Genomic DNA, 19,225 nt, shown 5'->3' with positions numbered 1-19,225 from the left:
GTCATTATTTTACTTCGAAATGAACTAAAAATTATTAAAATGCATGTCTCTCAAATTTTATCAATAAAATTGAAATAGTTAAATGTGAGCTTGTAGAAAAGATAACCCAAATGAAATTTTAAATATTAACTTTCATCCGTGAAAAGCATTATTATAACTATCGGTTCTATGTTTTCTTGAAAAGAATGTTGGATATAACTATTACCACATAAAATATAGTTATGTCATTATATTACATAATTGTTCCAATATAATATATTGTTTCTCAATATTATTTAATTATATAGTCTATTGCAATAAATTGATAATTCGTGAGAGCGAGTTAGAGTTCCAATTTCCACTACAAAAGTAGACCAACACACAATATCCTCACTCCATTATATTATAACAATATTCTAAGCTCTTATATTTTAATGATAAATAACTTACATGATAGTTAAATGAAAAAAATTTAATTTCAAGTCACTAGTTGGTAATGAGTTGAAACATTGCTATAAAAAGAAAGTATAAATGTCTTATTAGTTGCCCAAGATAAACTAGCATTGGACCATTAAAATACACTCATCCTGAACTTTAAGTGGTTATAATCTTAGAGTAGGCAAAACTAAAGTTTTCTAAAATTTTTATATAATTTTGACATTTTAGATTTTTAATATGTTTGACTTTTTGTTCGCTCCTTTTAACAATACATTATTAAAATTTATCATTTTTAGGATTTGAGTAAAAGAATTAACATAAAAGCAAAGATAAATAATTACAAATATTTTTAGGTTTATTATCGACAAATACAATATTGATAACATCATATCTCGATTTAAATTATCATGAGATAATAGATATTTATTATAAAATATTATACTTCTGATATAAAATAATTAACAAATGACTCGAATAAGTCAAGTTGACAATCAATACATCCGTATTTTAATATTTTTAACTTGTACGAAGAGGATTGGGGTAGAGAGCTCGCAAGAGGAAGTAAAGTCCAAGATCGACAAAGTTGAGGCCCTAGTCGATCGATTGTCAGATGACACCAAGGACTCCGTGCAACACCTGCAGGAAGTTGTGGCGGAACTCACTTCGAGGGTGACCATGCTGACAAGGGCACTAAATGCGGGAGGAAGCAACACCCGCGTTGCACCACCACAAAACTTGAGGGCACCTGAGCCTCACAGTTATGGAGGGGCCAGAGATGCCAAGGAGTTCGAGAACTTTCTGTTCGACATGGAACAATACTTTCGAGCTACAAGGCCCGATTCTGAGGAGACCAAAGTTTCGATAGCGACCATGTATCTTAATGGAGATGCAAAACTTTGGTGGCGAACCCGTTGGGAGGAGATCCAATAAGGTCGGTGTCGAGTCGACACATAGGAGGACTTGAAGCGGGAGTTGAGAACTTAGTTCCTACCGGAGAACACCGAGTTCGTCGCAAGAAGGAAGTTGAGACAACTCCGCCAAAATACTTCCATTCGAGACTATGTGAAGCAATTTTCTGCACTAATGCTGGACATCCAGGATATGTCCGAGAAGGATAAATTGTTCAGCTTCCTCGATGGTTTAAAGTCATGGGCGCAACAAAAACTACATCGAAGGAATATCGCCGATTTAGTCGAGGTAATTGCTGCTGCAGAAAGGCTCACCGACTTCGTTTCCTCTGAAGACCCAGGGAGAAGGAAATAGTCTTCAAACAATCGCCCTCCAAAATATTCTCGTGGGAAGGAGCTTGGTGGCGAACAAAAGAAGAAGAGTTCCTACAAAGGGCCAAGCCCGAAGGGCAAGGCCTCGAAACCTAGTGGATGCTTCTTGTGCGGAGGACCGCATATGGTGAGGGAGTGCCCACAAAAATAGGCACTCAATGCTTTAACAGCTTTCATCCACCCCCCCCCCCTCTCAATCAAACAAGGGCAAAGCTGTTGCTCTTAGTTCAAGCAGTTCTGAATCCAACAGCGACGACGAGGAGTCAAGTGGGGGAGAATTCGAAGACAAGGCTACATAAAGCAGGAAATGGTGAGCTAATGTACGTCGACATCAAGCTCAATGGCCAAACAACCCGTGCGATGGTAGACACGAGCGCTACCCACAATTTTATTGCCGATCTAGAAGCAAAGCAACTTGGACTGATCTTAAAGAAGAGCCCAAGTCGAATAAAGGCGGTGAACTCGAAGGCCAAGCGAATCTCTGGGTTGGCAAAGGGAGTCCCCATCAAGATCGGAACATGGAGCGGGAGCACGAACATGATGGCGGTGCCGTTGGACGACTTCCAAGTGATCCTTGGAATAGAATTTATGAACACGACGAAGTTGGTGCCGATGCCGTTCCTTAACACCTTATGCATGATGGGGGGTGACGACCTCTATGTGGTTCCCGTCTCTCGGAGAGGAACCAAGGACCCCCAACAGATATCGGTATTACAATTAAAGAATGGGGTACGAAAAGGCGAACTAACATTTGTGGCTGCTATGAAGCTAAAGCCACTCGACAAGGAGGCCAATCATGAACCTGCTGTGGTGGCGAACGTCCTGAAAGAGTTTACTGACGTTATGCCACCCGAATTGCCGAAGACTCTTCTCCCACGCAGGGGCGTGGATCATAAAATCGAGCTGGAGCCAGGAGTGAAGCCTCTAGCGAGACCACCCTACCACATGGCCTCGCCAGAGTTGGCAGAACTCAGAAAGCAGTTAGGTAAACTGCTAAGCGGTGGTCTCATCCGCAGTTCGAAAGCACCATTCGGAGCTCCAGTTCTCTTTCAAACGAAACAAGATGGGAGCCTCTGACTCTGTGTCGATTACCGAACCCTCAACAAAGTGACGGTGAAGAACAAGTATCCCATCCCGCTCATTGCGGACTTGTTCGACCAACTAGGCAAAGCCAAGTATTTCTCAAAACTCGACCTTCGGTCGGGGTATTGGCAGGTGCGCATCGCTGAAGGCGACGAAACGAAGACTACCTGTGTAACCATGGAGCGTTTGAGTTCTTGGTGATGCCTTTCGGCTTAACCAATGCCCCGACCACGTTCTACACTCTCATGAACTAGCTATTCAAGGAGTATTTGGATAAGTTCGTGGTCGTTTACTTGGACGATTTCGTCGTCGACAGCCAAACGCTTGAGGAGCACATCAAGCACCTTCGGAAGAATTTTCAAGGTTCTCAAGGAGAACACTTTGTTCGTAAAAAGGGAGAAATGCTACTTTGCCATTCGGATGGATAAGTCAAAGGTGCAAGCGGTTATGGAATGGCGAACTCCAAAGAAGGTGCCAGAGTTGAGATCCTTCCTTGGTTTTGTCAACTACTATCAACGCTTCATTGTGGGATATTCGAAGCGTGCAACTCCACTAACGGAGTTGCTGAAGAAGGAACAGCCTTGGAAGTGGTCTGACAAATGTGAAATAGCATTCCAAGATCTGAATGCTGCTGTTCTGGAAGAACCGGTGCTCAAATTGCCAAACTACGGAGAGCCTTTCGAAGTCCATATAGATGGTTTAGACTTCGCAATTGGGAGAGTGCTCATGCAGGAGGGTCATCCGGTAGCCTACGAGAGCCGCAAGCTCAACGAGACCGAGCGTCGATATCCAGTGCACGAGAAGGATATGACAGCGGTGATCCACTGTCTACGAGTTTGGAGACACTACCTTCTCGGATCGCGATTTGTGTTGAGGACGGACAACATCGCTCTGAGTTATTTCCATACAGAAGAAACTTTCCCCAAAGCAAGCACGATGGCAGGACTTCCTAGCTGAATTTGATATGGTAATGGAATACAAGCCTGGAAAGGCAAATGTCGTGGCCGATGCATTGAGTCGGAAAGTGGAGCGCGTGAATGCCGTACAATTGGAGGGCGGAGGCCAAGCAAGTCAGTTGCACTCCAAATTCCTTTCCAGGATCAGGGATGGACTGTATAGTGACCCCCAGGCAGTTATCCTGATGCAGCTCATCAAAGAAGGCAAGGCACGACGATTTTGGGTCTAGGAGGGACTCGTGTACACAAAAGGGAATAGGGTTTATGTTCCTCGAGTGGACAATTTGAGGCGTGAACTCCTAAAAGAGTGTCACGATTCCCTTTAGGCTGGACACCCAGGTATTCACTGAACGTTGGCTCTCGTGGAGAGGGCCTTAAGCCTTGGTTCTAAAGGTATAAATATGATTTTGTATATGGTAGATTGATACTAATGTTTCGGCTTATATTACCAATAATAAAGATTTATTTTAATATAAAAATTAAAATAATATAAAAAATATTCATCCATGAAATCATCTCAAAAGTAATGTAATAGTAGTCGGTAGTTATCACGAATACTTAGAGACGATGTTCCTATAATTCTAAAAATTTAAGCTATTTATCTATAATTGTCAAGTTCTTGGTAGAGGTAAACTCATAATTCAGTAAATGTTAACTTTTAAATTTTACGTGATAGTTTATATATCAAAGTCAATATTTGACTTATAACGAATCTGATGTATATTAATGCTGATCAATCTGATTTGGATTTCGCCGATGACAAACTTCAAGTCACATCCCACTGAAGCAGTCCCCATCGATGACAGAGTCAAATATTCTCATGTTTAACATAAATAAAATTACCCCACCAAATTATGTTGTAACATAAATATATATATATATATAATATTTTCAAAGATAAATCTGGGAGTGATAAAAATACAAAAGACAGGTGCTGCCAAACACCATCGATTGAGACATCCGGGTCTACATCGGGCCCCACTGTCACTTTCCAGATTGACTGAGGTCATAAATAAATAAATAAATAAATAATAGGTTGCTTGCCTTGCCATAGTTATTTGATGAAACGTGGAAGCAAAACCCACAAATGAGACCCAAAATAATGGCAAGGATTTCTTGACTTTACGTACTTCAATCTTTATTATTATTTTTTAAATAAAAATAACTATACGAATTAAATCTGCTAGGAAAAAAAATATTTAAAAGAGAGAGTAAGAAACTGAAGACATAAGCTCTCTCAAAAGTAATCTGTATCCTTGATACTTAGGGCGAATTATAAATTATTCTTATAATTAATTATATTTAATATTTTGATTTTAATATTTTAAATTTTAAATAAAGATTTTTATACTTTTAAAAGTAAAATATTGAGATCACTATATAGGATTAAAAAAATAATATTAAAATAATGAGATTAAATAGTTTACTCTCACAAATATAAATATCTTAATATAATATTTAAAAATATAGAAACTAAAATATTAAAGATAACTAATGAAAACGAATAACTTACGGAAATGAATACGAGATGGACATCATCGTTCAAAACACCATCTAACTTTGGAAAACTTACTACTGTCGGCTTCCCCAATGCGTATAAGAATTGTTAGCTTTTTCCTCGTGTAGACTCTGACTGCGGCTTAGTTTATAATTATGTCTAAGTAGGCTAAAAATAAGAAGTGAATTTATTATATATGATGATTTATAACTTGTGAAAGAGTTGAAAATCTAACGGTAGATTAAATCTATTACATGTTAAATTAATTTATTTAAATATAATGAAACGGTGTCGAAATTTTTAGTCCCCATCAAACCGAACATAATATGCAAAATGACTCTAATGTGCGTATGTAAGTTGTGTATGCTCCCGCAATCACGGGAAGGTGCACCAGCCAGAATTCCTTTCTTAAAGTGGGTAGATACACAACACATACTCAACGAATAGATCCGGAAACATGGCAATGTTTCCTATTCAATATTCTTTTGAAGAATTTGTTCCAAGCAGGTTGGGTTGGCGGCATTCATCCGGCAATGCAGGAGACCAGAAACTCATCTAGATACATCCAATCTGTCCAACATGTGGATATCTATAAAAATTGCATATGTATTCCATCAGTGATTTCTGTATTTTAGTGTATTAACAAAACTCATAAACTTGCAATTTTTTTCTTATATACTTAAACCCCATGTTTGACTATTAATAGAAACTTTCACTGGCATATATATATATATATATATATATATATATATATATATATATATATATATATATATATATATATATATATATATAATATGTGTATATAGTTGATACATTAAATTTACATATAGCTATTAATTTTCACTATTTGCAAATAAAAAAACTTACTATTTTGGCAAACAATTTAACAATCTGGTCAATTTTCACTGAGTAGAGTAGGTCTTTGGATATGAAAGATTAGGTATGAATGATGTAAGAGTCAAACTTCTCTAGCATCATACTCAAAGTTCCAGTTTTCAAGTAAAAGAAATGTGAAAGTAGATGTCCATATTCACTTTTTTCTTTTCAAAATTTCAGACTTTAAGGTCACTCAGAATCTATGGTCCTGATATACATGTTTTTATTTCCATCTATATCATGAAAATGATCAATTGACCAAGTCCTTGATCTGTAACTTGAACTTTGTCAAACCACCAAAAAAAAAAAACAAAAAGGATATCTTTGTGTTCACTGCATATGAAATCTCTCCTGGACCCCATGGACAGATTTCTTTTCTTTCCACTCTCTCTGTCTCTCTCACTTTTAATTTCAAGGGTAGAAAACCACATGAATGAACAAAATACAACACTTTTCTACATGACAAAGAACATGAAAATAGTTGGGAATTTGTCAAATACATAATGATAATAGATGCTTTATATAAAAGAAATACAATTAAGGAAAAGAAGAAATAGGACAACTGTAAATGCATCTGACACAAGAAAAGGTCTCTATGGTGAATTTGCTCAAGATAGTGATGATCTGGGCTCCACCAGAATATTCAGGATTAATTTGCTATTTGTATATATAGAGGCAGTTGGATCTCTGAATCTTTCAACCTACAGGAGGAGGGCATCACTTCCCAATTAGCCAACCATGCCAGAGTTGAGGATCTCCAAGAAGCACCACAAGCACATCAACAATCCCTTTCCTTCCACCCTAAAGTGCCTGCCTTTCATCCATGGAGGACTCTCCTTCAGTCCACACAAGATTTCACAAGACCAGAGTTATCAGATTGGGGAGGATTTCCAGCTTGCTTGGAGCTGCAGAAATGGTGGCTGCCTTTCGATCTCGCACCGATCTCAGCCTAACAGGAGCATATGGTCTACGATCCCAGGAGAGGCCTTCATATCTGCTGCAGCTGTCCAGACTCAGGTGGAGGAGAGCAGAGGCTCTTTCGCTATTAAGGATGGTGATGTTCTTTTCATCTGCAAGCACCAGTCTGTGGAAGAAATAAGGGTCCTTTATGAGACGGACATTGAAGAGAATGCTGAAGATGATAATCTCTTATCTGGGTTTTCAAACTCAAACAATAAAGGAACTCCTGAATCATTCAATAAGTCTTACTCCCCGATTCTGATGATCACAGGAAGGCTCTTCAGTAAGAAGACTAACATACTTCCTAAGAAAAGCTTGTACCTGGGGAAGAAAAAAATCAGATTTGGATGGGCTAGGAAACCTTCATTTGTTGCTAGATACTGGTTTTTGCTTGAACAGAGGAGCAGCAATCAAATTGGTTTTTCTGTAAAGTTTGGTGAATATGATAAGAAATTGAGCCCAAGTGTAACAAAAAGAAGAATTCTACAGGGCTCAAGCTGGAAACTAATCCGAATGCAGCGTCAATGCATTGCATACATCTCAAGGCAAAGAGGTTTTGTTGCACTCTCATCACAGGATGAGCAAGGAGAAGAGCAAGTGGTTACAGAATTCAATAAAGTTTTCATCACATATGCGAGTGACAAAGATGAAAAGTTCTATGGTTTTGGGGAGCAGTTCTCCCATATGGAGTTCAAAGGAAAGAGGGTGCCTATAATTGTCCAAGAGCAAGGTATTGGAAGAGGAGATCAACCCATCACCTTCGCAGCCAATCTGATTAGTTACAGGTAATCATTATTTATTAGGGTTCTTTTAGAATCAAAATTGTAAATTCTCCTGCTTCGCAATTGACAGATCAGGAGGTGATTGGAGTACGACATATGCCCCTTCACCATTCTACATGACCTCCAAAATGAGATCCCTTTATCTTGAAGGATACAATTATTCAGCTTTTGATCTCACAAAGCCTGATAGAGTACAGATTCAGGTACTTGAATCTGACAAAAGCTATGATTTATTTGATTTGTAGTTGAATTTTCGAAAGTGACATTTGAGTTCTACAATTTTTGCTAATGGGATTAGAGTGGACTCTTTGTGGAACACATTGCCTTTTCACTTCTTAACATGGAAGAGTATCAAAGATTTATGAGATCTTCCAACTCTGAATCTTACTTACCATGACAGAGTGAAATAGTTTTATCTTCATCAGAAAACAAAATAAAGTTGCGGGAAAATGAAATACTATACATTAGCTCACTTAAATGGCTATTTTCTGTATATCCATAATTGCATAGTTAGGAAAAAAGAGACAAACCTTATACTAAGACAATCGACAACCTCATGTCTTGTGACGCTGTTGTCTTCGACTGCACAGTTTTGAGTCGCTTCAACTCTTAATCTTTTCTTCTTCATGTTGTAACTTGTATTTCTGAAAGGGTACATATCAAACTTCTAGCCGCATGACAAACAACTAATGCAAATTCTTCTTACAGATATATGGAAATTATGCTCAAGGAAGAATACTGAACGGATATTCACCTGTTGAACTAATTGAAACCTATACAGAAACCATAGGGAGACCTCCAGTGCTTCCAAACTGGATTATTTCTGGTGCTGTTGTCGGGATGCAGGGAGGCACAGAAGCTGTCCACAGAGTGTGGGATCAATTACAGGATCATGATGTTCCTATTTCAGCATTTTGGTTGCAGGTGATTGAAACTGATGCTAATATCATGATATGAACAATATTTCAAAGAAGAAAAATTATGATAAATACAAGATAAGCTCGGTAAGTCACATCAAATAATTATATGAAATGAAGTTACCACTACCAACAAGTTCAATCATGTCATTTGCCACCAGTGTTTGTTCAAGTGTGCGTGGCCTTATAATAAATAGCAAATGGCTAACCACAGATCTAAGATCTTCAAAACTAGAAGGGAAGTCAGAAGAAATAGAAGCCACCACTTTGCAAAATTAGTGGTGTGAATTCATGACAACCTGTAACGACATCCTGCAACACATGCATGCATGTTTTCTGTAATCTTTATTAAAATCTAGGTGATAACCTTGCAGGACTGGGTTGGCAAGAGGGAAACAGTAATTGGGTCACAATTATGGTGGAACTGGGAAGTTGATACCTGCCATTATGCTGGATGGAGAGAGCTAGTCAACGATCTTCGTACTCATGATATTAGAGTCATGACCTACTGCAACCCCTGCCTTGTTCCAGTAAATAACTTTCCCTCATTGGAGCCCTTTTCAATTTAATTAGATGGGTCAATTTCATTCAGTCATCAGTTTAACTGAAAAAGAGATCATTGTCAATTGCAGACTGATGACAAGCCAAACAAATACAAGAATCTGTTTGAAGAAGCTAAGAGTTTAGGCATCTTAGTAAAAGATAAAACACAAGGAACATACATGATACCGAACACGGCTTTTGATGTGGGAATGTTGGATTTTACACATCCTGCAACAAGTAGTTGGTTCAAGAAAATTCTACGCGAAATGGTGGATACTGGAGTAAGAGGTTGGATGGCCGATTTTGGTGAAGGATTACCTTTAGATGCTCACCTCTATTCAGGTACTCAATAAAATTCTCTATTGTAATATTAGTATGATGTTTAAACACTAACATAGTATTTATATTTTCACATAGATGAAGACCCCTTTGAAGCTCATAACAGATACCCTGAACTTTGGGCTAAGGTCAACAGGGAATTTGTAGATGATTGGGCAGCAACCTGTCATGGAAAGGAGAAGGAAGATCCAGAAGAAAACTTAGTCTTTTTCATGAGGGCTGGCTTCAGAGGTAGCCCTAAGTGGTCTATGTTGTTTTGGGAGGGTGATCAAATGGTAAGTTGGCAGGCTAATGATGGAATAAAGAGTAGCGTAACAGGTTTGCTGAGCAGTGGCCTCTCAGGTTTTGCCTTCAACCATAGTGATATTGGAGGCTACTGTACAGTAGACATGCCTATCATCAGGTACCGTCGAAGCGAAGAACTTCTCATGCGCTGGATGGAATTAAATGCATTCAATGTAGTATTCCGGACACATGAAGTAAGCACCAAAAAAATTCAGCTAGTAGCAAAGTTTGATTTCCATACTTCCCTAAGTGGAAGCATCACTAACATTTGTAGCATCTACAGGGAAACAAGCCATCGTCCAATTGCCAGTTTTACTCTAACAGAAACACATTAGCTCATTTTGCACGCTGTGCCAAGATATACAAAGCTTGGAAATTCTACCGAATCCAACTTGTAAAGGTACATTCTCATAAATGTATGTCGATATTAGATTTTGTTTCAAAAAAATTAATATCTATATGCAAGAAATCCTCTTTTCATTTTTCTGATGTGCTTCTTTTGTTGATTTATTTTTCTCAGGAGGCAGCTCAGAGAGGCTTGCCTGTTGCTAGGCATCTATTCCTCCACTATCCAGATGACAAGCATGTACATAGCTTGACATACCAGCAGTTCTTAGTTGGGACAGATATACTGGTAGTTCCTGTCCTTGACAAAGCCAAAAAGGAAGTCAAGGCCTATTTCCCTATGGCAGGTGGGTGTTCCTGGCAACACATTTGGACAGGAAAGATCTTCACCAGGCCTTTCAATCACCCAGGGCATAATCAAGGGTTTGAAGCCTGGGTTGATGCTCCCATTGGCTACCCAGCTGTGTTTGTAAAGTGCGGTTCCCACATAGGAGAAGCATTTTTAAGAAACTTAAAAGCTCTTAACATACTATAGCTTGTGTTTATGATAAATGTTTCATTTATGTACTCAAAATATCATTTTTTAAACTTATTTTAATACTCACTAATTTTAGAATTCATGATTGATTTGTTTTGGCAAGTAGCATGTTTATGATAAATTCAAATGATAACCTTTATTCTCAGAGAAATTGTGAAAATTATAGATGCTATCACTTCATTGATTGAGCAAAATTATATCAAAGTCCAATAGTTTTAAATTTCAAACAGCTACACAAAATCATATGGATGTCAGATAACAATTGTGAAGTAATATACTATTTTCCCGTTTATATATGCTGTCACTTCATGGATTGTGCAAAAGATATTTTAATTTCAATGCTTCTGAATTCCAAACAATTTAGATAACAACTGGTATTGTAATTATTAATAGGCGAAGTTACACTTACAATGAATTAGAACCGTGTCGAGCGGAGGTAAATCTTCTGCTCACTTCACCAATGACCAATAACCTCTACTTTTACAGCTTTAACTATGCATGTCTTCCATCTTAACCAATGATCAACAGAAGAGCTTGCTTCACCATTGAAATTTATGAATAGATTTCAGCCTCCTGTTACTGTTGCTTTCTTTGTGAGTTCTCAATGACCTCGAATTTCTTTCATTGAATCTGAAGTGCTTCAAAGGACATCCTTCATCTTAACCAATGAAACTGGGCAAAACTTTCTCTTGAATACTCTCCTGGTGACAAATTCATTATTATAGATGTTATTCTGGCAAATGCTTTTGTTCTTCTTCTGGAGTTGAGCTCTGCGAAACAAATTTAACAGCTATGATCTTCAGATTCCAGTTTCAATGTATCCGTCAACTTTGTATCCTAAACTGAACAGAGTAGCGAAATTTAAATGAACACCTTTTGTTTGTCGTCATATGAAATATTTCAATCAAACACTCTAAAGGACAAAAAGAAAAAAATAACATGCAAAGGAAACACTTCTTACAGGCATTTCATCGAACAGATTCTGTGCATCCACCACATGAATTCATCAAGTTGGCTACCATTTCCAATGCAGATCAAGTGTGGGTTAAGAAGCCCAATGTCTAACTATTTAATCCTCAACAGTCCCAAAGAGCATAATGCTGGATGGGTCTCTGCAACTCAAACCCACGGGATCGAAATGTAGGCATATTGGAGTGTCTCTTGCCATTGAACACACACAAAACAAGCAGTTGGGACACCAGGTGGTTGCTTGTCAAGCAATTATGGAAGGTTGACTCTGTGTGATATACACAATCTGGAGAGAGAGAGAGAGAGAGAGAGAGAGAGAGCTTCAGAAGTTGAAGAAAAGAGATGATATCTTCAAAATTGATCTCGTTGTGGTGCATTTAAATTTACATAATGATATAACTTGTAATTTCATGCAAAATTAAGAAATATGATAACAGTATCAAAATATAAAAAAATTTGAGCAATTAATTGTCAGGTAAAAATGTTCCTATCTTCATAATGTCTTTGCTGGAAATATTCATGTGTAAGAGATTATATTTTCGTATCGACAATGATTGAAATAATCGGATTACATATAATAGCCTTGACCCATAATTTAAAAGATTAACCCTTTGACTCAAGTTTGTGTTTGACTTCTATGTTCTAATCAGAAGAATTGAGTTATATTGACTAGGTTTGACTTATAACTTAGAAGCTCAAGTGTTTTTTGATGGAATTGATATTAGTTAGATTCAAACACAATGATGATTGATTTATGTAGGCAAATTTTGCATGCACTAAAATTTTAAATTATCCAATTTCTCAATTGATCCCAGCGGTATTTATTTTTTTGACGAGGATGGAGGAGCAGCCGAGGAGGTGAAGTAGTAGAGTTGGTGAGACAAGCCATTCCTTGGGAAAACGGTGTCCTCGAGGCGTCTATCAAAGGAATCCATCAGAGGCTGGTTCGAGGAGAGGGCATATCATGGAGCTAGGCAGAACTGCACGTCCGTCACTGCGACTGGTTGTTCTCGTCGGAGCAATCCAACTTCTGGAAAAGCCTCGCCTCCCTCCATGATGAGCTGTCGCAGATTGCCCTGCATCCCTCGAAAGACTTCTTCTCTCAAAACTCCCCATGTTTAATATCGTTAATGGAATGCATTACTCAGCTCGTATCTCTCCAAAGTTCATCCATTAGTTGTTGTCCAAACATATCATCTTCGCCTTCAGATAAGGAATTCGAGAGATTCCATAAGCTAAAATCGACGCCGATGGTGGTTTATGGTGATATTTCACCAGCCTTGAAGCTTCGACAACCTCGGGATGCCCAAAACTAGAGAGACGGTGTAAGCGAGGAGGGAAATTGATATTAGCAGAGAGCTATAGAAGTAGAGCAAAAATGGTTGCCGTCTTTTGCTCGAGCTACCAAAACATCTCATTTTTGTGTGGGAAAAAGGAAGGTATGCTGATCCTGTGTAATGGAGAAGAGGGCAGGTTTCCCCTGGACTCACAGAACGAGAGGTTCTTTGCTTCTTGGTTGGGTGTACGTAATGATTTGCTTCATGTTCTTGCTTTGCCTTGTGCCGAAAAGATGAACTTGCCGAGGCTGGAACGGTGGATTATTGTCGAAAAAGCAGAAGATTGATGGTGCATTTTTCGCTTTAATTAGAGCATTTTATCAGATTCCTGATGCTGTCTGTCTCCATTGGATGTGAAGTAATATGTCTGCACTCCATTGACACCAAGTCAATATGCATAAGCAGTTTCTTCCGATGAATAGAAAGTTTATGAGACAGCAGGAGATAGCAACTCCTCTCGGGTTGCATAGTTAAAGAAAACCGCTATGTAAGAAGAAGAAAGGAATTGTATCGTATGCTGCGTGCGATCCAGGGAAGCAGAAACTTTTTCGTTAACCGCTTTGTAAGAAGAGGAAGAAGAAGAAAGGAATAGTATCGTATGCTGCGTGCAATCCACGGAAGCAGAAACTTTTTCGTTAGTAGCTTGCATCCGCAGCTAACAAATTCCATCCCATCCAAGCGAGAAAGAAAAATAAGGTCGGAGAGGTGCAAAAGACTCGTATGCAACCTGAGATACATCGTCCATTGAACCTCCAGCACCACCATATTCTGACAACAATAATCATGGTTGTCGAGGCACTTCTCTCGTCCTTCTTGGAAATTCTGATCGGCTCAACGAAGAATAGCGTAGTCCGGCAGATAGGTGGTGTCTGGGGTCTGGAGGAGGACCTGGAAAAGCTTGAGAGGACGTTGTTGCGGATTCAATCCATCGTTGGAGATGCAGAGGAGCAGCAGATTAAGGACACTGCCGTCAAAAATTGGTTGACGGCACTCAGGGATGCGGCCTACGCTGCAGAGGACGTTCTCGACGAATTTAATCTCGAAACCCTCAGGAAGAGTAACAGAGCAATCGAGAACAAGATGATGGGCAAGGTCAGTGACTTCTTTTCATCCCATAATCCACTTTATTTTCGATTCAAAATGGCAAGGAAATTGAACGAAGTAGTAAAGAGTATAGATGAGATTGCAGCAGAGAGTCGTAAGTTCAATTTTGCAGTTCGCACACAAGAGCAAACCCCCCCAACTGTACGACAAACACACTCTTATGTCGTGGAATCGGATGTTATTGGTAGAGGCGAGGAGAAGGATGAGATAGTAAAGCTGCTAATAGAACAGCAGGATGAGAATGAGAAGATTGCAGTCCTCCCTATAGTTGGCATGGGAGGATTAGGAAAGACTACCTTAGCTAAACTGATCTACCAAGACAAGCGGGTGGAGAGGCATTTCCAATTGCGTATTTGGGTTTGTGTGGGCTCTGTTTTTGATCTGGGAGAGATTCTTAAAGCGATCATCAGTTCCGCCACTGGGAGACAGAGCGACCTGAAATTTATGGACATGTTACAATGCAGTGTTCGAGATGTATTGGCCGGGAAAAGATATCTGCTTGTGTTAGACGACGTATGGAATGAAGACTCATCGAAGTGGGACGACTTAAAAGCGCTGTTAGCTTGCGGAGGAGACGGAAGCAGAGTTGTTGTGACCACGCGTAGTGATGGAGTGTCGTCCATGATGGGTACGCTCACCACTCACAAGCTGCCATTCCTATCTGAAGAAGATTCATGGGATTTGTTCAGGAGAAGAGCATTTCCAAGCGGACAAGATGATGATAAGCAGCAGCATCAAAATCTGGTGGAGATTGGAAAAGCCATTGTAACAAAGTGTGGGGGATTGCCTCTCGCAGTGAAGGCCCTGGGCAGCATGATGAGCTACCAGAATGATGAAAGGGAGTGGTCTGCTATAAAGGAAAGTAGCATCTGGGCTACCAAAGTCGGTAGTGATATCCTACCTGCACTGCTTCTGAGTTATAATGACTTGCCTTCGCACCTGAAGCGATGCTTCGCCTTCTGTGCCATATTCCCCAAAGATTACGAGATAGAAGTTGACATGTTGATTCGACTGTGGATGGCTCAGGGGTTTATTCCATCGGAAGGAACAGCAGAACCGGAGGTTAAAGGCCACCGAATTTTCATGGAGCTACACAAGAGATGCTTCTTTCAAGATGTACGCCGAGTTAAAGAACGTAGATACGTAGACTTCTTGGGTAATATCATGCATGATTATTTTCGTTGGAGAGATTATGAGTTAGAAGTCAAAGGATATTGCAGTTTGAGAACATGCAAGATGCACGACCTCATTCATGACCTTGCACAACATATATCGGGAGAAGAAGGTGTCGCGTTGCTAGCGCCATACACTGCCACAGAACCAAGGAAGGATGTGCATCACTTGTCCTTACCAGGAACCTACTCGTCTTCCAAAATCCACGAGACGCTGGGGAAATTTCCTGCCCTGCGGACGCTACTGGTACGAGATGCATATTTTGGAAAAGCTGTGGACAACATTTCAAGACCGGCCAAATTAAGAGTGTTAGGATTCCATAATTTAAATGCTACGATGTTGCTAATGTTAGAATATGTGGCCTTTTTATTGAATAAGATATATAATAGAATTGGGTTCCGTTGCGATATTTTAGCCAAGACTAAGTCCATTACGGAACGATTCCTCGGAGTGATCCTGTGAAAGGATAGGAAGAGAGGAGAAAGGGTCTACTCTTCGCACTCCCTGCAGATTCCGCAGCGCGATCGGATTAAAGACGGAGCCTGCAGCAATCTTGGATCACGGTGCTGAGCAGATCAAACAAGATCTCTGAACGGATGGCTTCAAAAGGTACGCATCGTATAATTTGATCTATGTATTGATTTCAAATTCTGGCATATAGGTTAATTCCGCATTATTGACTTAGCATAATTACAGATTTTTATGCTTACAATTGGTATCAGAGCCCGGTTTACCTTTGTTTTCCAAGAACTGCTAAGCAGTAATGGTCACCATCGACCTCGCTGCAAATCTGCGGTTACGCCGAGTAGCGTGACGACATTACAGAACTCCGTCCGTGCGACGGTATCACAGAACTCCGTCCGTGCGACGGCATCACAGAACCCCGGTCGCACACGGCCAGAATCCGTCCATGCGACGGTCGGCCGCACGCAGGCAGATAGCCCAGGCGGCGGCCATGCGTGAGTTGGCCGTGCACAGGCGGCGGCCGCGTGCTGGCAACAGCCACCCGCGGGCAGGAACCGCCGCAGCGGCAGCGGCCGCGCGTGAGCAGTAGCAGCCCCGCGGCGGTAGTGCCGTGGCGGTAGTGGCCGCGCACAGGCGGTCGCTGGCAGCCGCGCACAGGCGGCAGCCCGCAGCCGCGTACTGGCGGCCAAGCCCGCAGCCGCGTACTGGCGGCCAAGCCGCAGGCAGCAGCGGCAGCGGCGATGGCAGATTAGGGTTTTGGCATATTTACGTTTTTGTCCTCGAGGATAGGGTTTTTGAAAATTTACAGTTTTACCCTTTGCAAATATCATAATTACAGTTTATGTTCTGTCAACATATTTACGGTTTTGCCCTCGGGTCTAATTTCTGTCAAATTACAGTTCTGCCATTCGCATATTTTCGATTTATATATCCTATCAAATATTTTCGGTTTTTTATCATTATGAAATTGAGAAATTTAGGTTATATTCTCAATTATAAAATTGATAAATATCATTTATTATAATTATGATTAATTTTAATCATGATTATATTTTTTGATTATTTGATTGGATTTAATTTTGATTAAAAAAAAAACTATAAATTATGGTTTATTTTATGGTTTTCTCATATGAATTATTCATTATATATGTGTTAAATAAAATTAAAATCCAATTATTGTTTTTGGAATTTTTTTATTTTCACATGTATATGTTTGAAATTATCATATGAGTTTTATTAAAGTTCAATAATTATTATGGTTATTTTATTATTGAACTGCTTTACATAAATGTTCAATAATTATTATGGTTATTTATTATTGAACTTCTTAGCATTAAATTTCAATAATTATTATTGTTATTTATTATTGAATTACTTTTTATTAAAGTTCAATAATTATTATGGTTATTTTATTATTGAACTGCTTTACATAAATGTTCAATAATTATTATGGTTATTTATTATTGAACTTCTTAGCATTAAATTTCAATAATTATTATTGTTATTTATTATTGAATTGCTTTGTATTAAAGTTCAATAATTATTATGGTAATTGATTATTGAACTGCTTTATATAAATGTTCAATAATTATTGTTGTTATTTTATTATTGAATTGTTTTACATTATTGTTCAATAATTATTATGGTTATTTATTATTGAATTGTTTTGTATTAATATTCAATAATTATTATTGTTCTTTATTATTGAACTGTTTTGCATTAGTTTTCAATAATTATTATGGTCATTTTATTATTGAATTGCTTAGCAAAAATTAAATAAATTGATGAATATTATTTGTAATTCATTTCCCTAAGTTCTATCTGACTAGTAGTTGCCAAAGTGGCCTAGGATGATAGATTTTTGTGATATGAATTACAATAAAAGCTTTATCATTTATAGGACATTTTTATTTTATATCATGGCATTAGTCTTGAAGCCACCAAAGTGACCTGGACTAATGACTTATAAAATAATATTAAAGAATTAGTCCTAAATGATATTAAAGAAATAATATTCATAATGGCACATATAATTATGAGATTTAGATAATCCCAAAGGAGAATCTAATTCAAATAATTATGTGATGGGGTAGGATGATACTCTTTTAGATATCCTTGCAGTTTAGGGTTGTATACCCAAAGGTAACAATACCTATTCCTCAAGGATGGTATCAGTCCTCCAAAATATTCTTGAGTGAACACTAGATATGTCAATATTTCACCCAAAGGTGTAATATAGATGATATCAATAGTTCATCAATTTTTGACAAACTCAAAGCATTAATGTTGTTATATATCTTTTGCAGTGGTACTTCCGCATATATACTCATATGCTTCAAGTGTCCCTGTACTTTCTGGATCAAATTATTCAGAATGGTTAGAGCATGTGCAATTCACACTGGGTGTATTAGATCTTGATCTAGCATTACTTATTAAAAAGCATGCAGACTTGACTGATGAAAGTACTGTTGGGAAATCATAGGGGGGGCGACATCATATGCGCAGCGGAAGAACAAGAAAACAAAAATCCCCAATTCCCAAAAAGATGTTCATCGTCGTGCGAAGATTGGTGCGCAAAATCCGCAAAAACACAAAACTGCGTATAGAGATTGTGTTACCTAGGGAGATCGTATATCCCTGTTTCCTTGCAGATCCTTAGGAGAGGGTGAAGGAGGTCAAGCGTCCTCCTCTCTAGCGGTGATCCACACAGCAGGGTTGCGACGACGCTCCTCAAAACTCCAGGCCTACTCTGAGGGGGAGAGGGAGAGGAGAATAGGAAGGGCAAGCAAAGACTCTAGCCTATGAGGCTGTGAATCCCTCCTATTTATAGAGATCCCGTGTCAAAACCCTAATGGGTCCTTTCCCTAGTGGGTATTGGATCTACATCCAATAAGACAAGGGCTCCGTCGGATATCTCATATCCGAACCTCTACTCATCGCAATGCCTACCATATGTGTGTGACCCTCTAGGCCCAATATCGAGCTGGCCGTGAGTCATACCTGTCAGAACTCCTTCTAACTCAGTGAATTATTATCTCTGTAATAATTCACTCGACTCATCGACTACGGAAGTACTAGGCCACTACGCCGTAGTCCCCAAACGATACAGGGGAATCCAATCCATTGGACCTGTCTGTCCTCAGTTACCATGTACCTATAGTCCCTCATCCATCTAATATCCCAGAGACCGTATATCGAGCATGGTGCTGTCAGACCCATACGGTTTCTACTCGAGTCTCGCTCTAATCGGATTCTCCCGGAGAACTCTTTCTCTCTCAACCCGAATGACCCTGGCCAGGGATTTGTCTGAGCAAGAACACATGGGATATTCCTCTCATGATACCGAGAGTGGATG

At 39.1% G+C, this 19,225-nt stretch overlaps 2 protein-coding genes and 1 long non-coding RNA gene across 4 annotated transcripts; 2 read left to right on the top strand and 1 right to left on the bottom strand.

Moving 5' to 3' along the window:
- Positions 1–6,547: 6,547 nt before the first annotated feature.
- On the bottom strand, positions 6,548–13,093 carry LOC135678703 (uncharacterized). Of its 2 annotated transcripts, none has more exons than XR_010515054.1 (5): positions 11,784–13,093; positions 11,232–11,664; positions 8,610–8,714; positions 8,386–8,499; positions 6,548–7,197 (listed from the first exon to the last, which is right to left on the bottom strand). It is a non-coding gene; the product is annotated as an uncharacterized LOC135678703 (long non-coding RNA). The 2 variants fall into 2 exon arrangements; XR_010515053.1 differs by having other exon boundaries at positions 11,232–11,592.
- On the top strand, positions 6,852–10,904 carry LOC135678690 (uncharacterized). The gene is made up of 8 exons (XM_065191776.1): positions 6,852–7,858; positions 7,926–8,058; positions 8,564–8,779; positions 9,147–9,302; positions 9,405–9,657; positions 9,733–10,133; positions 10,223–10,339; positions 10,460–10,904. The coding sequence occupies exons 1-8, from the start codon at positions 6,852–6,854 to the stop codon at positions 10,817–10,819; spliced, it is 2,643 nt and encodes an 880-aa protein (XP_065047848.1). The 3' UTR covers positions 10,820–10,904.
- Positions 13,094–13,516: 423 nt separating the features above from the next.
- LOC135678698 (putative disease resistance protein RGA3) lies at positions 13,517–18,769 on the top strand. The gene is made up of 2 exons (XM_065191788.1): positions 13,517–16,014; positions 18,177–18,769. Exon 1 carries the CDS (start codon positions 13,849–13,851, stop codon positions 15,865–15,867), a length of 2,019 nt encoding a protein of 672 aa, XP_065047860.1. The 5' UTR covers positions 13,517–13,848; the 3' UTR covers positions 15,868–16,014; positions 18,177–18,769.
- The last annotated feature ends 456 nt before the right edge of the window (positions 18,770–19,225 follow it).

Source organism: Musa acuminata, chromosome BXJ1-1 (assembly GCF_036884655.1).
Source record: "Musa acuminata AAA Group cultivar baxijiao chromosome BXJ1-1, Cavendish_Baxijiao_AAA, whole genome shotgun sequence".
NCBI classification, from domain to species: Eukaryota; Viridiplantae; Streptophyta; class Magnoliopsida; order Zingiberales; family Musaceae; genus Musa; species Musa acuminata.
This window is presented reverse-complemented; position numbering and strand designations above follow the sequence as displayed.

Bases quoted from the DNA above. Each gene is read 5' to 3' on its own strand.
- LOC135678690 (XM_065191776.1), top strand. From the start codon at position 6,852: ATGCCAGAGTTGAGGATCTCCAAGAAGCACCACAAGCACATCAACAAT. The intron at 7,859-7,925 runs GTAATCATTATT...CGCAATTGACAG, and splicing joins GCCAATCTGATTAGTTACAG to ATCAGGAGGTGATTGGAGTA. The intron at 9,303-9,404 runs GTAAATAACTTT...TGTCAATTGCAG, and splicing joins GCAACCCCTGCCTTGTTCCA to ACTGATGACAAGCCAAACAA.
- LOC135678698 (XM_065191788.1), top strand. From the start codon at position 13,849: ATGCAACCTGAGATACATCGTCCATTGAACCTCCAGCACCACCATATT.